Raw genomic sequence first — 21,615 nt, 5'->3', positions numbered from 1 at the left:
TAATAAAACTGAGGTAAAAATGAATGTAGGATCAATACAGCCCAGATTTTAAAATGAGAAGCAAAATTGCACTGACAAGAGAGGAGTCAAAATGAAGGAGAGGGGATGCAGGCATTCTTTGTGGATAAATATGTGAGTTGGTTGTTTTTTGTTTTTATTATTTAATTATTTGTTTGTTTTGGTTGCTATCTTCTGCATTCTATCAAACAGCACGGCAAACCTATAAGCTAGATTAGTGAAAAGAATGACACCATTCCCAGCAGTTTTAAGACAGAACTTGCAAACCACCACCACCACCACCACCACCACCACCACCACCACCACTACGACCTATGCAGTATAAAATGCAGTCCTAGTTTTTAGGTACTGTGACTCTCAGGGTCCTAAACAGGTTTTGTGGCTGACTGTCCAGACACTAACACAAACGGAGTAAGTAGCTTTCCATTAACCAGTGTACCTTTTAAGAACATTTTCACTTCATTATCAAGGAGCAATGTATGAAGAACTCTTGCAGTTATTGACATAAAGAATTACTCTGCTCTGGTTAATTCCCCATAATTAGTAAAAGAAACAAAAAAAAATTCCTTCCATTTCTACTTTAAATTGTAAATATTCAGTTGTATCACACTTCATTATTTTTCTGGATACATTCAAAGTAATTTTTCTTGCTATTTTCCAATTGTTGAGGTAAACATACATTTTTATATAAAGTAACATTGGAGCCTATCCCATTACTCTCAGCAGTACATAGTGCTTTCAACACATTCCTTTGAGGTACTGTACAAATCACAATCGCTTTCCTGAGTTTTTGCAGACAAGAACATTAAAAGAAATGAACTGCAGAAATTAAGGTCCAGATTACCGTTACCCTGTTTTACCTGTTCTTAGCTTAGTACTGCAGAACAGACAGGATTGAGGAATACTGTTGCTCTTAAAATGGCAAAAATCTGGTTTTCTGTCATAACACAACCGTTCATCTCTTTAGTCCAATAATGTTTGAAGTTAAAGCTCTTTATATTAGCACATGCCACCAATGTAATTGTGAGGCAAACAAAAAAATAAAGCACCACTCCAGGCACTTGACAGCAACTAAATCTCGAGAACAGCAGAATGGAATCAACACACGAGGTTCATGTCCTTCTGAAGTCAACACACTTGCACCTTGCTCCTTGGTGAGTGTTGTCTAGCTTGAACCAAACTGAGCATCAACAGATGCTTTCTGTCATCTGGGGCTTTTGAATCAGAAGCTCTCATTTGACGCATTTTTTTTTCCTTCAAATCTACCGTGACTCTAAAGTTGCAACTTAATCGTCGTCTTCCCCAGTACCCTTTGCAATTTAAACACTACTGGAAAGGGGCTCTATACCCTATGTAGCAGGTTTTGTGTGTGTGTGCCAACATTCATTATACTTTTTAAAGAAGTTATCATTGACTGCAACCAAACATTTTGTTCCATTCAACGTACGTATCAAGCTCTTTTTGAGATATGCTAGGCTGAATCTTGCAGAAAGCATTTTCAAAGTCTTGATATGTAACAGGCCTCAGCTGGCCGGGCATAATGGCTGAGAGGTCTGTGGCTGGCATGGCGTGGAGGGGGCCCACCGCTGCTTCCTGACACAAGTGAGCCACATCTAGTCCAGAAAAGCCTTCTGTGCGCTGGACGAGCAGTGCAAACTCCTTGTCATTGAGACAGTAATTGTGCTGTGAGAGCAGTTGAACTATTATCTGGTGCCTCGCTGTGCTGTCAGGAAGTGGGATTAAAAGTCGTTTCATGAAGTACCTCCGAAGAGATTCATCTATTTCTTCTGGTTTACTGGTGGCACAGATTACTACGATTTGGTCCTCAGCCGATGTTAGTACAGTGTCCAGCTGCATCAGAAATTCGGTTCTCATCCGACTGACTGGACTGTGTTCCTCACTCACTTGAGAGGAGAGAAGCATGTCAATGTCACTGACAAAAATCACCGACGGCTGGCGACACCTGGCCACAAGGAAAGAGGCATGGATAATTTTCTCAGCTTCTCCTACCCACTTGGCAACTAGTCCAGAACCAGTGATTTTAAAAAAGGTGGCCCCCAGCTGACTAGCGATGCATCTGCCCAATAATGTTTTGCCTGTTCCTCGAGGTCCAAATAAAAGGATGCTCCGAGGTAAGGCCGTCAGTCCACTGAATGCATCTGACCTCAACACTGGCCATAGAACCTCCTCTTTAATGACAGCCTTTACCAGGTCAAGACCAGCAATGTCATTCCAGTCCACTGGTGGTCCTTGGGTGATGATCTCATTGGTTACCAGGTCAATGAGGTGCGTGTCAGTATTCTTCAGTTGCTCGTCCACAGAGTGGTTGGATGAGGTAGCTGCACGGAGTCCAGCGCCTTGCATTGGGTGAGAGAGGAGCTGCCTGTGCTCATCCCCATGCTCACTCATTACTGGCGACGTGTACTTCCCAAAGGATTCACTAGATCTTGATCCCAATGAATTTTTAGCAGTACTGTAGGAAGGAGGGGTCAGAGCCCGACTGGACTGGCTGCTGAATTTTCTTTGCTGTTCAGAGGACATTAGCTGCTTCGTTGGCTTAAATGCTAAGGATGATGTTTCAGCACTTCTGTCAAAGCCATTCCCCCGATTTGAGTTTGAAATGCTGTTGTCGGGCATTCTGTACATAGGACTCTGTGTAGATCTCTGTTGGCCATAGCTGTAATTTCCATAACTGGAGTCCATGTCTCCTTGCCCTGCCATATAGAAAGCTTTTCTTTTGAGAGAACTTGCAGAACTGTTTGTCAGGGCCGAGGGTGCGATCGGTGTCAAACCATGACCCTGGTAGGTGTAGCCAGGAACGGTGGTGGGGGGCAGGGGGGTAGGAGCAGGAATTCCTGAAGGCAGGTATGCTGAAGGAGGAGGAGGTGCACCCCCAGGGCTGTACCCAGATCCCACAGCAGTCTGAGGAGGATAGCTAGCAGAGGGATAGCTATAGCTGGAGAGGTTAGAAGTCCCATTGTAGCCTGGGACCAGGGCTGGTGGCGGAGGAGGTGGTGGTGGTGGCTGTAGGAGCCCAGAGCTATGCAAAGGAGATGGATGTGGTGAGGGAAGTGCAGGTGCTGGTTGGCTACTGTACGTAGAATGCAAATATGATCCGTTGTATCCTGGGGCATATTCCTGAGATGGGAGCCCTGCATGAAGACTAGGTACTGTGTGGCTTCCACAGGTACTACTTGAATAACTAGGTTCTGTCAGGTTGCTGGCCACCCCGGGAGAGCTCCCTATACTTGCAGAGACATCTGCTGGAGGGAGGGCTGAACTGACTCCAGCTTTGCTGGCAGTGATAACATCTGGAACACAGTTCATGGGATAAACAGCTTCTGAATTCAAGGAAGGCTGCCAGGGTTCGCTTTCATTTTTCCGACCATTCACTAGTCCTGATGGTGCATCTGAGTAGTTGCTGAGTACGGGTCGGTCCACTGGGCCTTCCAAAATGCCAGAATACTTCTCCGCATACTTTTTTAGTAGGTTGGATGCAGTCAGAGCAGATATGTCATCGTTTGCCCAGGCATACTGATAGGTGCGCTGTAAATGACCTCTGTAGGCTTCGACTTTGTGGGCAGGAGATCGAGTGGTCGAAGTGATGTCAAAGTGCTGTTCTGGCCACTGGGCATGCTCTGGCGTCCACTGCATCTTCAAGCCTAAGAAATTGGAGGGAAAAAGTTAAATTATTTAGATACTCAAAAGAACTATTAAAGCCTCCCCCCACTATAAAAGCTTCTTTTATTTGTTATTTTCCACTAATAGTATCAATGTTAAAATATTCCCCACATTATAATACCTATTATAATCTCTATAATATGAATATTTGAAAATGGATTGAATTTCAGCCCTGTATAAAAAATAAATTCAAATGAAAACTCTGTAGAACACCTAATTTTTTTTCTATTTTTAAGTCATAAGCAAATCTATTTCTGGTAAGCCTATTAAGTCACTTGCTACACACATAGAAACACATATATATGTACACACACATTCCTGTCTAGTTAAAATTCAATCAGAGGTTCTTAGAATAAAACATGCACACATTTTAAATATCTGGCCAGTGATAGTATTAATGCATAATGTCTAGCTATTCTGTCTCTTTACATCACACTTTCTGTTTTATATTTTGACCAATATAAGAATAAGACACAGCTGACAGATCACATCTAGGATACCTCTCTTATTTGGTACTGAACACCTAGTTAGCACAGTATAATGCTCCCTGCACAGAACAATATGACACAGACATAGCAGGTCATTCCATAATCCAACTCTCATCTAAAGTGGTCCACGACAGTTTCAAATCTGCTCCGTGGAGTGCAGCAAAGCAATCTCCCAGGCAGCGCTCCATCGCTTTCATCGCACAAAGCCTACAACTCGGTATGAATTACAACGGGCTCCTTTCTGCCTCTCAGTTCCGTTGTTGAGTCCCTGAAAAAAAACAAGCATCACTTGTCTGTCAGTCTTCTAGCTAGCATTCTCCCTCCTTCTTTTACAATCCCTCTCTCTGCCTTACAGACTCCAGGTTATTAAGAGGAGATATATATGTGGCGAGAGAGAGAGGAAGGAGAGAGAGAAGGAGAGAGGAGGGGGAAACAGGTGAAAGGGAAGATAAGAATAGGTAGAGAATAAGAGAATCTGGATTCGAATTCTGTGTTTCTATGGGAAGCAATGTGTGGCAGTAACTCAAATAGTACAACCAGGTGATGAGATGTAATGGTATGTCTATCGTCTGTTAGATTACTAATTAAAGCAAGGTGACTATGTAGCAAACAATAAAGAGTATTTTTTCATTTAAGAGAAAGTACTAAGAAATTAGCATCAGGGTATCATTTAATTTGTACAGTTTAAAGAGACCTTAAAAATTTCCTTCTTTCACGGATTATAGAACCAGAACCCAAATGGATTCATACGCGCCCTCGAAGACTCACAGGCAGTTAGTTACAGACCAGCACTGGAACCCTATTCTGTTTCCCAGTGCTGGCTTATCCCATTCTGATCTCTGCTTCCCTGGAACACTTCCTATTCTGGTAAACTATATTAAGCAAGGATCCTTAATCTCCTTTGTATTACCCAAAGTGAACTTCGCAAACTGTCTAGTCCTCCCTGGCAGAGATTCTTCGATAAGGAGGAGGCTTGGTCTAAATCAGCCGTTCTCAACCTGTGGGTCACGACCCGGCGGGGATCCAACGACCAAAACACAGGGGTCGCCTAAAGCTATCGGAAATACATATTTTATTTAAAAATGTATTGTATAATAAATATGTATTTTCCGATGGCTTTAGGCGACCCCTGTGTTTTGGTCGTTCGACCCCCCGCCACGGTCGCGACCCACAGGTTGAGAACCGCTGGTCTAAATGAAGCATCTGTGACATCAGCTCTTTAGACTTCCCCAGTCTATTTTGACAGCTCCTACCCCTTCTGCTTTCTTCTTCCAAACCCTTTAGCTCTTCACTGCCTGACTCTGGCTTCCGACACGGCCAGCTTTGACTTACTGAGCTAAACCGAACATAGCACAGAGTTTGGTAACAGAATGGCATATTGATTCCCTTCTGACTCCCTTTTCCTTGTTTGCAAAACCATTGCACCAGACACTGGAAGTTAATTAGCAGGATGATGCTGTGCTAATTGTGTTAATTTACAAGGTTTTAGTCAAAGAGAATCATGCCAGGGCTGGCACTGCTGTCATGCTTCCGACTTAATGATTAAAAAATACTGAAAACAAGGTAGGAAGGATTGCAGTAATTACACAATAAATGAATAAAGCAACAGGATTCATTTGCAAATATATTTTACTTATTTACATTTGAATTTTTAAAAAGGATCCATGTGGATATTCATTTGCAAATCACCATCTCAGTTAAATTGAGTCTGAAAGCTGCACAGTATAACTTAATCAAGCTTTACTTTTTTTAAAAAAAATACTAAAGACCTTGCTTCTCTTTCACATGCATTCTTTATTCACTTTTCCTTACTCCCCCTTAATTTTCATGTTTCTCTTTTCAATTTTCAAAGTCTGTCTTTTAAAAACAATCTCATCAAATTGCAAAAAAAAAAAAAAAAAAGAAAGAAAGAAAGAAAGAAAGAAAGAAAGAAAGAAAGAAAAAAAGGAAAAAAAAGAAAAGCCTGGATGGAGTGCAGCTCGCATTATCATTTCAGTTAGAAGTTCTGGGTGTGTGAGTGCTAGGAAGAACTAAAGTGATATTCTCAATTGTTTCTATTTTCTCAATCATTATTTTTTTAAGGGGGGAGGAAAACACACCGCAAAATGGGTGAAATGACCGAAACCACACTTAAAGGGAAAATATGCAATTTTAATGAAGCAGCATTTCAGGAATCATACTTTCATTAAATTCAACTGGAAATTATTAAGAGCAAATCACCAGGAACCAATCGCAAGTAATCAGTATCTAAATTCTCCCGGTGTCATGGGATTTACTTCAAGCCTTATAAAAAGGAGAGAATATTAATGTGACTGTAATGTAGAACTGTCTAAAAGACCTACAAATTCATTAGGCCTGTAAATTATTTCCAGGGAATTTCTATTAGGATTTTTATAAAGATTATCAAAATACAGAGTTGAGAAAATAAGAACACATGTATGTTATGCATAAGAATTTGATTAGGTTGATACAGTAGAAACATTTAAATAAATGCCTTGAAACATGATTTCAGAAAATAATGTATGGGTCACAGGGAATGGAATTTACTACAAACACAACAGGACACGTTAAAGGGTTTGGCTTCCTTTTAGTTAGCTGAGCTAAGCCACCGTTGGCATGCGTTTAACACACACACAGAACACGAATGATTTTTTAAACTGCCCACTGAAAAGAAAACGTAACTACTGTAGATTTAGAATGATTATTTTTTTTAATGGTCAGTCTTCCACCTGTATTAGCTTAAATTTTTTTCTTATAAAATAATTTTTATAAATATGCAAAAATTATCTTGGTAAGTTATAATCATTATAAGAGACAGGACTAGAAAGTTTAAATAAAGTAGATTGACTGTTTTCACTGGGTATTTCTGCATAGTTTAACTCTAGCAAAACTAATGAAATCTTATAAGATTTCTATTTCATCAAAAATTAAGCAAAGATCTTATCAAAATTATTTATTTGGAACAATTATGGGAAACACTATTGCCTTTTGATTCTCATGTTATTTTTGGATGTGCTTACCAAGATAACTTAAAGTTTATGTATTGATGCATACTTAAATAACAATAACCTGAGCAGGACTGCAAAAGGCAAGATTGAGCTTTGATTAAATGAACTCAAGGGAATGGAATTATTCGCATCCCCAAAACATAAGTACTTACCCAGTGCTTTGAAATCATTAATATTATTTTAAAATTTAAGTTAATAGTTTACCATAAGCTAGTTCTTAATATCAGAAGCAGAAGAAACCAGCATTCGGGAGATTGTCCTAGCCTTGGAAAAACAAAGAGCTTTTTCCTCAGTTTCTTGAATTTTAATACTAATTGAAAGTAGTGCCAAACTTGTTTTTGTTGCTATTATTATTGTTCTGTTTATTGATGGTGATATTTCTGATGTGAAATGAATAGAAAACGTAGAGTCAAATGTTCTTTGTCCAAAAAAAGCATGCTTCTTTTGATTGCCTTGCTGTTATCTGTAAGAAGCAGCAGATGTGTGTCACTTACCTTGGCACCCAAATAATAAGATGGGTTTTAAAAACAGCTTTTATATGGTTTCTCCCTGGAACATGAAGAGAAAAACCTCAGAAACAATACTATTTTAAACATTATTAGAAACGTGACTCCAGAAAAATAACTCTCACTGTTGTTTAGAAATAGCTTAAATAGGTACAATAAAGGTTCAGAAAGCAGTGGAAAGTAAGAAAAAAATAGTTTTTAAAGATAACTGAAGAACTGCTCCAAAAACATCAATTTTTCTTTTTTATGTGATCAGAAAATTCTTAATACAGCTGGCAAATTTTATACTGCAATGTGTTCATTTAAATAAAAAAGTGCAATAGAAAATTGCTTTTAAGATACTTTAACATGTTATACAAGAAAGACAGATAGTAAAAAGCCTGAACATTTTATTGTTATAGGATTAATATATGAATGTATAAATGAAGAATTCTATATTTCCGATAAAACTGGACAGTTTGGATAACATTGTCCATTGCTATCCTTATGACCATTTCATAGTTTAGGTTTAATTACTAAACAGTTGTTCCCGCACTGCATTACTTCCTCCATTGTGCTCTTCTACTAGTTTGAAATGAAACAACTGTAGCATCCTTCAAAGCTTCAAAATTATCAAGAAACTATTGTAGAGGAAAAATGAAGAGTGTAAAAACAACTTTCTGAATGGGAGGAAACTGGAAATAAAAGACTAAGCCTTCTAGACTATTTTTAGAACACATTCCTGGAAATATTAATCTAAGGCACTCACTACTCCACCCCCACCCTTAACACACACATGCTATTCAGCAGTTCATCAGGTCTAAAAAAGCTGTTCTCTTCTTCTACAAGGTTCCCATGGGGTAATTCTGGCTGCTCGGGACTTTGCCTTCATTTGTAGGTTTTCCCAGACTTCCTATGGTCAGGGCCCTGAGGCAAACACCTGCAGCCATGGTGGGCTGCTGGCCCCAGGACAGCTTCACCCCACTCTCACAGGCCTACACAACATCACTACACCTATTACTTTCTTTGGGCTACTGTACCTCTGAAAGTTTTATTATTTTTTTAAACCTATTTTATTTTTTGTGACAGAGATAAAGAGAGAGAGAAAGAGAGAGAGAGACAGGAAGGGAGAGAGATGAGAAGCATCAATTCTTCATTGTGGCTCCTTAGTCTCCTTAGCTGTTCATTGATTGCTTTCTCATATGTGCCTTGACTGGGCTGTGCTAAAGCAGAGCAGAGTGACCCCTTGCTCAAGCCAGCAACCTTGGGTTTCAAGCCAGTGACCTTTGGGCTCAAGCCAGCGACCATGGGGTCATGTCTATGATCCCACACTCAAGCCAGCAACCCCACGCTCAAGCTGGTGAACCTCGGCTCAAGCCGGATGAGCCCAGGCTCAAGCTGGCAACCTTGGGTTTTCGAACGTGAGGAGTCCTCCACATCTCAGTCTGATGCTCTATCCACTGCGCCATTGCCAGGTCAGGCTAAACCCTTTTTTTTTTTTTTAATAATACCAGATTTAACCAAGTATCTCTCTAGAAAATAATCACTACTAGGGTAGTTATAACAAAGTAATAAAGAGTTTCCAACCCCCTCAGCCTAATAATGCAGCAGACTTATCTTCTCCTAGGTAGGAAATGGCAGAACACATAGAGCTTTCAAAATTTTAATTAGAGAGTAGCAAATTCATTGGTTAAAAATACAGGTTTATGCAGTGATGAGCCTTCTGAGAGAGGGCCTACAAACTTCCTGCTACTGAAAATGGGCGCAGTGTAGTGTCTACTTACCGTTATTCAAGGGGACTGCTGACCAAATGGAATGTCTGAGCAGCCTATGCAGTGTTCACCCTCTGTGTACTGACCCTCATAAGCCAGGAGGCTGACAGTTGTATCTAGTATTACTTGAACTAACCCATTTGATCTGAAATCTTCCCCAGAACATTTCCTGATAAATCCTAGCCTGAAAACATGATGTCATATCAGAAAGTAACAGGGGAGAGCGAAGGAAGAAGCACGGAAGTTACATATTCTCTTTAATCTATTTAATTTTAGGTTCCACACTCAGAACACTAAAATTAGAGAAGTCTTTAATAAAATGAATTTGATGTAGGGATTGTTAATTTAGTCGACAAACTGAGTGTCCACTATGTGTAAAGCTTTGTGGGACAATTCTAAGAAGTTAAATCCAGGGGAATCTGTTTATAAATTATCTTTATAATTTTACATTCTAAATTCTCTAAAATTAGACTCTTTTAATTTTAAAGATTAAGAAAACTTCAAAGTGACCTCACCCTCAATACACACAGCCTCAATTACAGTTTGCTACTGTGGGGTTGAATACTATTTTGTCTAGCAGAGTTTTATTTGGGCACAATGCTAGATTGTTGAGATAGAAAGAAACCAGAGAAAACATAAAAAAGGCTCTAGAATTTTGTTTGAAGAGTGATTATGCTAAGATTGAGAACCAGACCACTATCTTTTCTCATCCCATCACTTATTTGTTCTAATCTTGGTGAAGTCAAGCACATCATACTCATGTTTTTCAGCTATGAAATGTGGACGATAATGGTAATATGTTACTAGAATAATAAGTCTATCTAAAGTAATAATATTTGCAAAAATAGTTTGTAACTGTGAACTACTATACAAATATTTTTGTTATTCTTTTATTTGGAAAAAAAAGACAGAGGTGCATTAAAAACAAAACTGACTTGAGAGAGAAAAAAGTAAAATTACTCTTAGAATTTATATATCACTCTTTATGATTCCATGTCAGGACAGCTACTGAAAAGGAATTTTCCAGTGGGAGTGTTGGTTATAAGAAAGGTAGAGAAATTCTTTAATACTCAGCAAAGCACAGAGCATGATCTCTTTAATCAAAAAGATGTCAAAAATTCAAAATTTTTTCATAGCATTTTACTTATTTTTAATGTTATATTTGACTTAACATTGTAGAAACCACAACTAAGCAACAAAGTACTTAGAGGTTTAAAAACAGTTAAAAATTACCTCAAAACCCGCAGTCTCAAATAAGATATTCCAATTATATTAGCAAGGCTGTCAAATGACTTTTCTCTTTAAATCATACTTTTACACCTCAAGACTCCAAATTATAATATATTTTGCCACAAATTGCTCTCTCCCCCATTCTACCTTATTTGCATAAAGCTATCCTTTTTAACAATCATGAAGGCCTTTCTAGCTAAATGGTTCTTAGTAAATAGAGTTCAAATAATCTCACTCTCTAACAGAAAAATTGCCACCTGACAGCCTGAGGGTAGCAGCGTACAGCCGGCCACCATGTTCTGTTTGGCCAGCATAGCATCTCCAAATTAGTCAAGTTTGTAAGAAAAAACAACAAAACACAAAATACTTTATTCCCATATTTGCCATTTTTCAAGACAAGTTGAATGGTCTCATAATATGAGGCCTCATTCCAGCCGGCAACAGTTGGCCAACTCTGCTAACCACCTGCCACCTTTGGACATGGCATGCTTGCCCCTTTTGGTCACAGTGCTCCCCTCCTTATTACAATATCAGGTATTTTTATGGTCTTTACTGGTCATGTAAGCAACTGAATGTATGACTTCACTGTGAAGCTTCAAGCTCCAGTTTTATTACTTAACTACATTTTCTTGAAAACTAGCTGGTGCTCTAAATCTTTAAAAAAAAACGTAGTATTTTTAGAAGACAATTTTTCCAAATATTTTTTATTATATGCATTTCTTCCCTCTTAATCAGGGCACAGAAAAAAATAATTGATATTTTTCTTGTTGATTCAGTGTCATTAGTAAAACATTAAAGAATGATAATGATTAAAAACAACAACAACAACAAAACTGGTTTCCAGATTGCTGTCATTCAGTATTTCCCCCTTTGTTGTGATCTGACAGATACTTTCTCTACATATTTTCCTTAGGTCAATCCATGCCATCCCTAATATGCTCCTTTGAATTTGCCATAGTTTCTGATGCCAGAAACCAAAGCTTCATTTAATAGTAAAGCATCTATTAGTTAATTATAAGCTTTAGTCCAACTTTTGAAGGACTGTTAAAGTTACTCCAAACTTATACTTCTTATTTCCTACAGAAAGCTGTTGGGTGGATGGTACCTGGATGAGACACTGATCTGTGGGCTCGGGCAGAGCCTGGATTCAATGTTACAAGTACCATGACCTGGACTAGACAAGAATATGCCCTACCCTTCAATTAAATTTGTGGATATCTGATACTCTGAATTAGTTTCCCTGAAAGGCATTAAATTTTATTCACAGCAACAAGATATTCACTCATCAAAACGTGACTAAATATAAAAATGACTATTTTGCCAATATTTCATACCGAGGATGAAACTTGGTATGCATGGGTCTGATGGGTCATCATTTTTAACATGCAAGACATATAAAGAAGATGGCTTGCATTTATGAGGCTGAATGCATAAGCACTTATGCAAAGCAAATTACCCTGATGAACGAAATATCACTTTTAGACCACTGAAGTCATATTCAATGTAAGATCAGGATAGATTGTCTATCACTTAAAGCAACCCAAGAAAGCATAATCCTAATTCAAATAAATATATTTTGTTTCTGTAGAGGGTCTTAAAATCTCCATTACTTAAACTATACAAATGAATATATAATCACTCTCATAAAATCTTTATATTTTAAAATTATAATTTAGAATTATGTTAATTTTTTGGCATAAAAAATTGTAGGTTTTACAAAAGTTTATCTGTAAATATTTTTTTTCCTTCTTTTTCCAAGTGAGAGGAGGGGAGGTAGAAAGACGGGATCCACCCAACAACTCCCATCTGGGGTCATGCTTGAACCAACTGAGCCATGGAAGCAGGAGGGGAAGAAAAGGAGAAGGAGAGGGAGAAGGAGAGGGAGAGAAAGAGAAGGGGAGGGGTAGAAAAGCAGATGGTTGCTTCTCCTGTGTGTCCTGACCAGAAATTGAACCTGGGACATTCACCTGCCAGGCTGACATTGGCTAGGGTCTATGCATAAATATTTTTAAATAATAATCTAAATCAAGTAAAAACAGTGTCCAACAGTCTGTGTATATCCTAACAATTAATTCAAGAGAATACACAGCTATGCATATACATGCAATTTAAAATATACGAGTGATTTATACCCACAAGCTTAGTATTTAGTGTCAGGTATCATCAACTATTGCAAGGGAAGGAATTTGAGAGTAAGTAAGAGGACTGATCTTTTTCCGCATTAAGTCAAATGTTATTTTGTTTATCTATGAGAATGATTTTAAACAATTTACAATCAGTTTAATAAGTGGTTGGTAGTTACCCTTTAAACTTGTTACTTTATGGCCTTTCATTTCTCAGGCCTGTCTTCCTTTTTCCATATATGTTTTCAATCCATTACAGCTATATTTCCTTTCCCCTAGTTCCTTTTGTCATACAAAAATCATCAGGATATACCGCAAATGTCCATAGGGACTGCAGTGCTAATAAATATGTATGTTCTGTGTCACAACAGAGCAGTTCCTTGTTCTGCAGGATCAGCCCTCTTATGTGTGTAAATAACAGGTGAGCTGTAGCGTGCAGGGATAAATGGGGTTAAAGCAACCTGATACTAGATTCACAGTATCTGGCCTGTATGACTGATCCAGAAAGAGAAATCCAAATGCCAAAAGTATTGTGCATTTTCTGTGTTTTGCATCTTAATTTTTAAAAAGGACTCTGCTAATATTACCATTGCCTTAAAGTTTGAAGTTTTTCCAGTTGATTCTCATGATACTGTTGTGACGTAAAAAATAAATTTGCACTTTTAATTAACACAACCTAGGCATGGTACCAACCTCATTTATGGCAAGGCTCATTAATTTCCTCATTCACAATCTTAAAATGTTATAGTAATCATTATATGCACATATAACTATTTGCAAATAGTTATTTGTGTGTATGTGTTTGTGTGTGTTCTGCTTTAAGTATATAAACGCAAACCTCAATTTAGTTATATTTAAACTGAACTATATTCACTTTTGCCTAACACATTATGCTGACATCAGTCAATAAACAAATTCAGAATCTCCCAAGCCCTGTGACCTTGTGTTAGATGGAATTTGCATTCGCCCTTTTTCTGTGCTCCCCTGGAAACTTACTCAAAAAATGACAGTTTATATAAAACAAAATAGATAATTAAGGATGCTTAAGATTGAGGACTCCCTCATATAAATTAGACAACGGTGAAGAATACTGTTTAGATATAAGTATGTATATAGCTCTTTAACCATTTTCCTTAAAAACACTTTGCTTAATGTGACTCTAAAGTATGCCAAGCCTCACAAAATTTGTTTGGCTTTTTTTATGCATTTTTCTCTTTTTGGCAACTCGTGCATGAATTTTTAGTGCAGTAGCAAAATAGTGTCTTGGACTTTGATAAGAAATACTCTATAGTCAGGGCTGGGTGACATAGTGCATTAATTCAGTGTCCTTCACTCTTGGGACCTGTGTATAATTTAGTCCAGCCTGAAGAAAATAACTTTGATCTGAAGGCAGTGGAAATAGCTACATATGAAATGAGTCTTGGTAGGTTTAGTGTTGTTTCTTCCATATAAGACAACATATGAAGATAAACTGCCTTAGAATACAATCAACGTGGTCCAGGATTAAAAGTGAAGAGTTCTCAGTAACAGCAGTAATTTCCTTACCTCTCCATTGTCTCCCAACCTGGCCCCATGCTATGGTCTGGTGAAATAAACCTCAGCATCACCTATAATTGGGATGCTCTAATTTCCCGATAAACAGAACAGTGTTAAAGTGCAGTGTGAATGACAGTCCAGTCATTAGTGTGCTGGCTCTTCCATTTATAAAAACAAAGAATGCTGCATAATGAGACAGAAGCAGAAGATGAAGATAGCAGCATCCTCAAAGAAAGTGGCATTTCCAATCCTGGAGAGGGTGCCCAACAATCTCACTCTTTGGGAAATGCTAACAAGAAATTGTTTCTTCAAATTCCATTTTGATTGCCCTTTCTATGACAATATTTAACTGCACAATTTCATCTAATGTTATAATAGACAGTGTCATGTTAAAAAATAAAAGTATAAATCTTTGGCAGATTTGAATAAAATGTTTAATCCAGTTGCATTAATCACAAGAAATATAGATTTCCCCTTCTTCTTGTAATTCTACAATTCATTTCAATCCACTGTCTTCTACAGTGAATAAACATGCCTTACTCTGTCTCTAGTATAACAAACTTAAAAATACAGTTGCTCTCATACTGTCAATAGAATTAAAGGCCATATGGATGTTACTTGTATGTGGTTTAAACTATTCTATAATTTTATACGTACTGATGAACATGAACTATTTTATTAGCTGCCTTAGCTATGGGTAAACTCGGATATTTTTTACTAGTCTTCTCCAGTCACATTTTTTTTAATTAGCAGGTAACTTGAAGGAGATTTAATTCTCAAGTTTCTAGTTTCAATTGCTCACATGAAAAGAGTAAATAAGTCATATCTTCCTGCTACTTCTTCAAATTGTGTGTATTCTATTTACACAAAGTCCCTAAACAACAGGAAGACCAGAACTCTGCAAGTTATGAGTGTAAGCTACACAGTAAAATCAAATCTTGGTGCCAGCATATGTGTATGCAAGTGTGATGTCTGTAGCTGCAGAAAGGACATAGAAACAAGTGAGGTAAAATTGATAGAGAGAAGGAAAGAGATTTTTAAATTGCTTTTATGCTAAAAATAATCTGTTTTACTAGCTTTATTATTAATAATCTCAAAATTCAAAGCACATTCTAAATTATTTAACTAGATGGTACACATATTTTTTAAATCAAAAGTAAGCATTACTTGAGGTTTCCTTTCACTAAATTTTATTATTTGTGGCTTGAGCCAAGTTATATACTTCAAAAAATTTCTATACTTATAAAACTTGTAAATCTATGGCCTCAAAATATACTTTGCACACTCATTTTCTTAATTGAGTTTTCTCTTTTAGTGGGTAAATGTTACATGTGTAAAGATTTTTTTCTAAAAAAAAAACATAAAAATTTCATTAAGTACTAAAACATTCTTTTTTTTCTTTATTAATTTGAAAGAGAGAGGGATGAAGGGGAAGAGAGAGAAAGAGAGAAAGACAGAGAGAGAGAGAGAGAGAGAGAGAGAGAAACATCAATTTGTTGTTCTATTTATTTATGCATTCATTGGTTGATGCCTTGCCAGGGATTGAAACCACAACTTTGGTGTATGAGGACAAAACTCTAATCAACTCAGCTCCCTGACCAGGAAACACTTTTTTTCAATTGCATACACAAAAAAACATATGAAATCATTTGAGTTGAAATGTTTAAAAAATTCTTGAAAAGCAATTAACTTATATAATAATACTTAGGAAAGCACCCCAACTGTTAATTTAGAACTTTTTTGTTTTGTTTTTACAAAAAAAGAATTTTTCTTTAAAGCAGAATAGAGAATTCATAGACATAATGATGAATCACAGGCCTAAAAGTACATTCCTACTTACTGAACTGACATACCTAGAACTGGTCTTTTAAAGCAAATCTTTTGAAACTAGCTGAATGCCTATAAGAACATTCGTTTATATTTGAGTTTCATCCTTATAGCCACTACACGATCACTTAGCTAACTTGTAAAGTAACTGGCGAGGATGTTTTATTGTGCCCTCTTTGTTTCAATGCGTCTACATCCAGCCACTGTTTTCATATATTACCTTAAAAATTATTTAATCCTGTTCAGTGTCAAATGACACTGTATATTTAAAAGAATCCACTCAGAAAATAGAGCGCAAAATAGTGGATTGCATATTTGGCCATAGCTCCAGTAGCATTAAAATGTTACTAGAGTACCCGAATGACAGCAATGACAGCTTAATCACTTAAAGGCTTTTTACATTAACAGTTTTTTCTTTCAATATGGGCAGTAATATTCAGGCATGATTTAATAGGAGGTTAGCTGTTAACTGTGGCTAAATAACATACTTTTCAAAATACCAAAATCAAGTTTAGTGTCCAACAAACATTCTTTTACACTTTCTGAAACATCAGTACACATTTCATAAAGCTCGGTTTCTTTTTGTCCCCTCCTAAAATGTATATTTTAAAAAAAATCTGATAATTAGCATGCATAGTCCAACAGCTTCCTGTATTGTTATAATTTTAAGTAGAAGATCCATGGATAAAACATAATTGAAAGGTGAGCCTATTAATCTGGAGAATAACCTCCACAAACCAAATAGGAATGAATCATTTTTTAAGTCTCCAATTCATTTACAGCTTTATATTGCTAAGGAAAAAAAAAAGAAACTAAAGGTGACCTTATTTAGACATATTAGTCAAGGCAGCCTTTGCTGTTTTTAAGCAAACATGATTGTGACTCCACTCTGTCCATCCAGTTTCCCAGTGTGTAAATTGGATGATGACTTGAACAATTCTCTCTTCATTAGTGAACCGTGGAAAGGAAATATAGAGGTGGCTTTTTATTTTTTAAACTGCAGTGTCTTGTGGCCAGATTCCAAAGCATCAAGGGAAATTTTTTTTTTTTTTTTTTGTCTAGACAAGCTGTCGTAATTGAAATGAAGTCTAATCAGACTCATTACTGTTTTCAGCAATTTGCACCACCAAAGATGCTTATTAGGTAACTGTGTTTAATAAACCACTCTTTAGAAAAATACCAGTAATGAGCTCTTAACAGCCAATCTTTAGTATGAATGTAATGTGAAAAGTGTTCCTAGCGCTGAATAGATTTTCACATTTAGTAGTGTCATAATTATGTTCCATGAATTGGTTGCTGTGATATTAGATTTATTGCAATGATCTTATTTTTTTTTCTATTTTAAATATACTTAAAAATACAATCATCTTCTATTAGAGTTGGGATTATATTCATTGCACAGCAAATTTTAAGCTAGTGCCAAACTGGTCAAAAGGTTTCTTTAACGGAGCATTTTTTAACAAATGATAAGCAAAGATTTTATAACCGATAATTGATGCCAGCTATCAAGTCCTTCCTCACCAGTGTCCCCACACCTCGGAAAAAAAATCTTCCTGTCATTTCATTATATATGAAAAGTCACCCAAGATATAAATATATTGTGATCATTAAAAAAAACTGCTTTTTTATTACTAAGTTAAAACATGGAAAAAAATGAATATTCTGAAAGGAATATTAGAAGAAATGTTGCCCTACCATTAAGAACAGTACTGCCAATGTACATTATTTATAAGCACTAAGGGTGATTATGAGAGTTAGCTCGGCTTCTTATTGATAAGGGAAAAAATATTACATACTTCTAAGGACAGGAGTTAGTTCCATATAAGATGATGAATATGCTAAAATAAGTATATACTGATTAATCCATCAATAGAGTGTAGCCTACATATAATAATTATATAGAAGGAATTGAAAATATATTTTGGGAACATCTAAATAAGACATAATCATGAAATGTCTCACAAAAGATGATACAGAGTTTTGTCTGTAAAACACAACCCAAAAGATGGTACAATCAGCTGTGAAATGAAATTCCAGACATTCTGAAAGAGATCCATGAAGATAATCCAGAAATGAAAAAGTACAAAAATAACATGAGACCAAGAGTTTATACTCATTCATGATAAAATGATTCCTTTCCCAATACACTCTCATTTTTTTCTAACCTCAAGCTTCACAATCCCTAATTGAAGCCAATAAGTCTCCATAACTGTTTTCAGCTTTCTGAATCAATAGGGCTGTGAGAACTGAGACTATCAAATTAATGCTTGTTTCACCTGATTTTCTGAAATGCACTTCTTTGCATTACAAGGTAGAGAAGAAACCAAACTCATTCCCTTGTGAATTCATATAGCTTTTATATCAAAATATCTTCCTATTTCTTTAAGTCTTCACTTAATTCATACTCAGAACCACAGGAAAAACCAACAGTATATAAAACTGAAAATCTAAATCCTGCATTTTTAAATGACTCAAAAACAAAAACTAAGATGGTCCTTTCATTGCTTTTGGAATGTCGTATCACAGTGCTGAATAACTTGATTTATGAATCATATAATTTATCAAGGTTTTATAAAAGAGAACACATGTTTCACACAGTTGAATTTATTACAACTGAGAAGCTCTGAGATTCCAAATAATACACTAATAATAATGATAAAATCATTCTTGGTGAGCTTTTAAAATAACTTCAATTAATGATAAAGCCATAGTTTTACTTATAAATTTTAATTAGGAATTGAGTACTGAATTGAAAGAAATTAAAGCCAAGACAAATTCTGCTAACCTTCTATAACTCAGGGTTAAATTTATGTAAAATATCTATTAATTTGAAGAAACACAAGCTAGGGAACATACATATATGCATAGATAAGATTCCAGTGCACAGATTTAATACATAAATACTTATATAAATATAAGATACAGTTAATAGGGTATAACAAAGTGGTAGTGGTAATGGGGAGACTTGTATTTATTAGGGAAGAAAGACTTTGGGGAGAAAGGTGGGTTTTAAACTTTAGTTTGTGCCACACCATTTAGTCATTGGTCTAAAGATGCAGAGAAGTCATATCCTAAGCTTGTAAATGATTTTGAAATAGAATCAGGGCTTCTTCAACACATCCTGCCCCTTCTCTCCACCTTTTCACTCTGGCATATGGGCCCATGAGTTATTTTTTCTTTTCTTCTTTCCTTCTTTTTCTTTTCAAGTAGTTTGTCAGTTATGAGAAAGTAGGTTGCAGAGAAAATATATTTTAAGTCTCAAAACTAGAATCTCTTAAAAATGTTCCTTAAGCCCTGGCTGGCTGGCTCAGTGGTAGAGTGTCAGCCCAGTGTGTGGAAGTCCTAGATTCGATTCCCAGTCAGGGGCACACAGAAGAAGTGCCCATCTGCTTCTCTACAATTCTCCTTCTCCTTCCTCTCTATCTCTTTCTTCCTCTCCCGCAGCTCCATTGGAGTAAAGTTGGCCCGGGTGCTGAGGATGGCTCCATGGCCTCTGCCTCAGGTGCTAGAATGGCTCTGGTTGAAATGGAGCAATGCCCCATATGGGCAGAGCATCACCCCCTGGTGGGCTTGCCGGGTGGATCCTGCTGGGTGCATGTGGGAGTCTGTCTGACTGCCTCCCCACTTCTAACTTCAGAAAAATACAAAAAATTAAAATAAAAATTTTCTTGGAACCTCTGAATTTTGATAACTTTTGCTATCACTAGAAAAAAGCGAGTAAGACCAATTGGCTAATCTGTTGAAAATATGATAATGGCATTCATGCTCTAATAACATCTGAGTGTCTACTTGATGAGCTTAGAAAACATTTGAGGATTGACTTGAAGGTTTCTTCCCTAAGTGCTAGGGAACCCTGACTGAACTTATAGTCTGTCTTTAGTCGTGATTTACCAAAGAAAATATTTAGTTCTAAACTTGTTAGGGACAAAGGACTAAATAGAGGAGTTAAAAGTTGAATAGAATTTTACCAGTTAAAATAGAAAGAGATGAGTTTTCTTGCCTGAGACTAAACTTAGTTAATACCACACATGAAGCAAAGAGTACCTGTCACATTTGGGAAATGGTATCTTGATATGGTTAGAAAATAGGAGGGAGGTATACATCTATGCATAGGATAGGATGGAAGTAGATGAGGCTTGAATTCAAACTGAGAAGGGACTTGAATGTACTTGAGTATACTAACAACATAAAGTGTTTCCCTCATTGGTGCTGCAAAAAAATATTGATAATAATAACAGAGAGAACACAATAGAGGGGTAAGTAGGGCCTGAACTTGAGCAAAAAGAAGAGAAAAATCTTAAACAGATTTTACAGAGAGTAAAAAGGATAAGATGACCAGTTAGGTTTGGAGGAATGAAGAAAAGGAATGGATACATTCAAAGGATATCACATTTGTTAAATATCTGTCAACAAATGAATAAAGAGAGTATGGTGGATATGATATTTAACACACCAGAAGCTTAGTGAGGGATCATTATTCCCTTTCATATATACTGGAACATATTCTACAAAACTAAGCAGTATTCCCAAGGCTACCCCAGAGTCAGTATGGCAACTTGGATTATGTGACACAAATTGCAATATTTTTGTCTCGTCTTGAAGAACCTCCAAGGCTTTTAGCTTGAACAACTAATGAGTTTCCTTCTTTAAGTTTCCTTCTTTTGAAATGCAAGGAGTCAATGCTCTTCAAGGACATTTGGAAGTCGTGCACATATGAGAATTTGCTGAAATTATGGTAATGGAAGACACAACAGAAAGGGTGCACAATGAAATGAGAAGGAAACTCTTGAGTTAAACCAACACTTAAGATGTATGCAATGGGGAGTGAGAGGGCATTTATAGAATAAAAAGAGAAATAGAAAGAGAAACAGAGCCTGATCAAGCGGTGGCGTAGTAGGTCAGACTGGGACGCAGAGGACCTAGGTTTGAAACCCTGAGGTCACCGGCTTGAGCGCAGGCTCATCTGGTTTGAGCAAGGCTCACCAGCTTGAGCCCAAGGTTGCTGGCTTGAGCAATGGGTCACTCACTCTGCTGTAGCCCCCCAGTCAAGGCACCTATGAGAAAGCAATCAATGAACAACTAAGGTGCCGCGACGAAGAATTGATGCTCCTCATGTCTCTCTCTTCATGTCTGTCTGTCTCTATCTGTCCCTCTCTGTCTGTCACAAAAAAAAAGGAAGAGAAACTGAATATGCTGTTGAAAAAGGCAAGTGAGGAATGGTTTTCAAGGACAGTGTTTAATCATAGTATATGCATCAGAGAAGTCAAATAAGATTAGGAGAGAAAATAGGCAATTAGAAGGCTAGAAATATCTGTGAGTGAGCAATATTAGTAGAGTGGTGGGGTCAGAAGCCATGAGTGGGTTATGGAGGAAATGGGTTGTGTGAAAGTGACAATGGAAAGCCTGGAAGAATTTTCCACATTGATAAACACCCTAATAAAGATGAA

At 36.9% G+C, this 21,615-nt stretch overlaps 1 protein-coding gene across 3 annotated transcripts in view; it reads right to left on the bottom strand.

The window, feature by feature from the left end:
* Positions 1 to 339: 339 nt before the first annotated feature.
* The window catches only part of FIGN (fidgetin, microtubule severing factor), a 131,926-nt gene continuing 110,650 nt past the window's right edge, over positions 340 to 21,615 (bottom strand). For all 3 annotated transcript variants that reach the window (XM_066232801.1, XM_066232802.1, XM_066232803.1), the window contains one exon: positions 340 to 3,680. In XM_066232801.1, coding sequence (XP_066088898.1) covers positions 1,426 to 3,680 — 2,255 coding nt within the window. In that variant the 3' untranslated portion in view covers positions 340 to 1,425. The remainder of the gene's footprint in view (positions 3,681 to 21,615) is intronic.

Source organism: Saccopteryx bilineata, chromosome 5 (assembly GCF_036850765.1).
Source record: "Saccopteryx bilineata isolate mSacBil1 chromosome 5, mSacBil1_pri_phased_curated, whole genome shotgun sequence".
Taxonomy (NCBI): domain Eukaryota; kingdom Metazoa; phylum Chordata; class Mammalia; order Chiroptera; family Emballonuridae; genus Saccopteryx; species Saccopteryx bilineata.
This window is presented reverse-complemented; position numbering and strand designations above follow the sequence as displayed.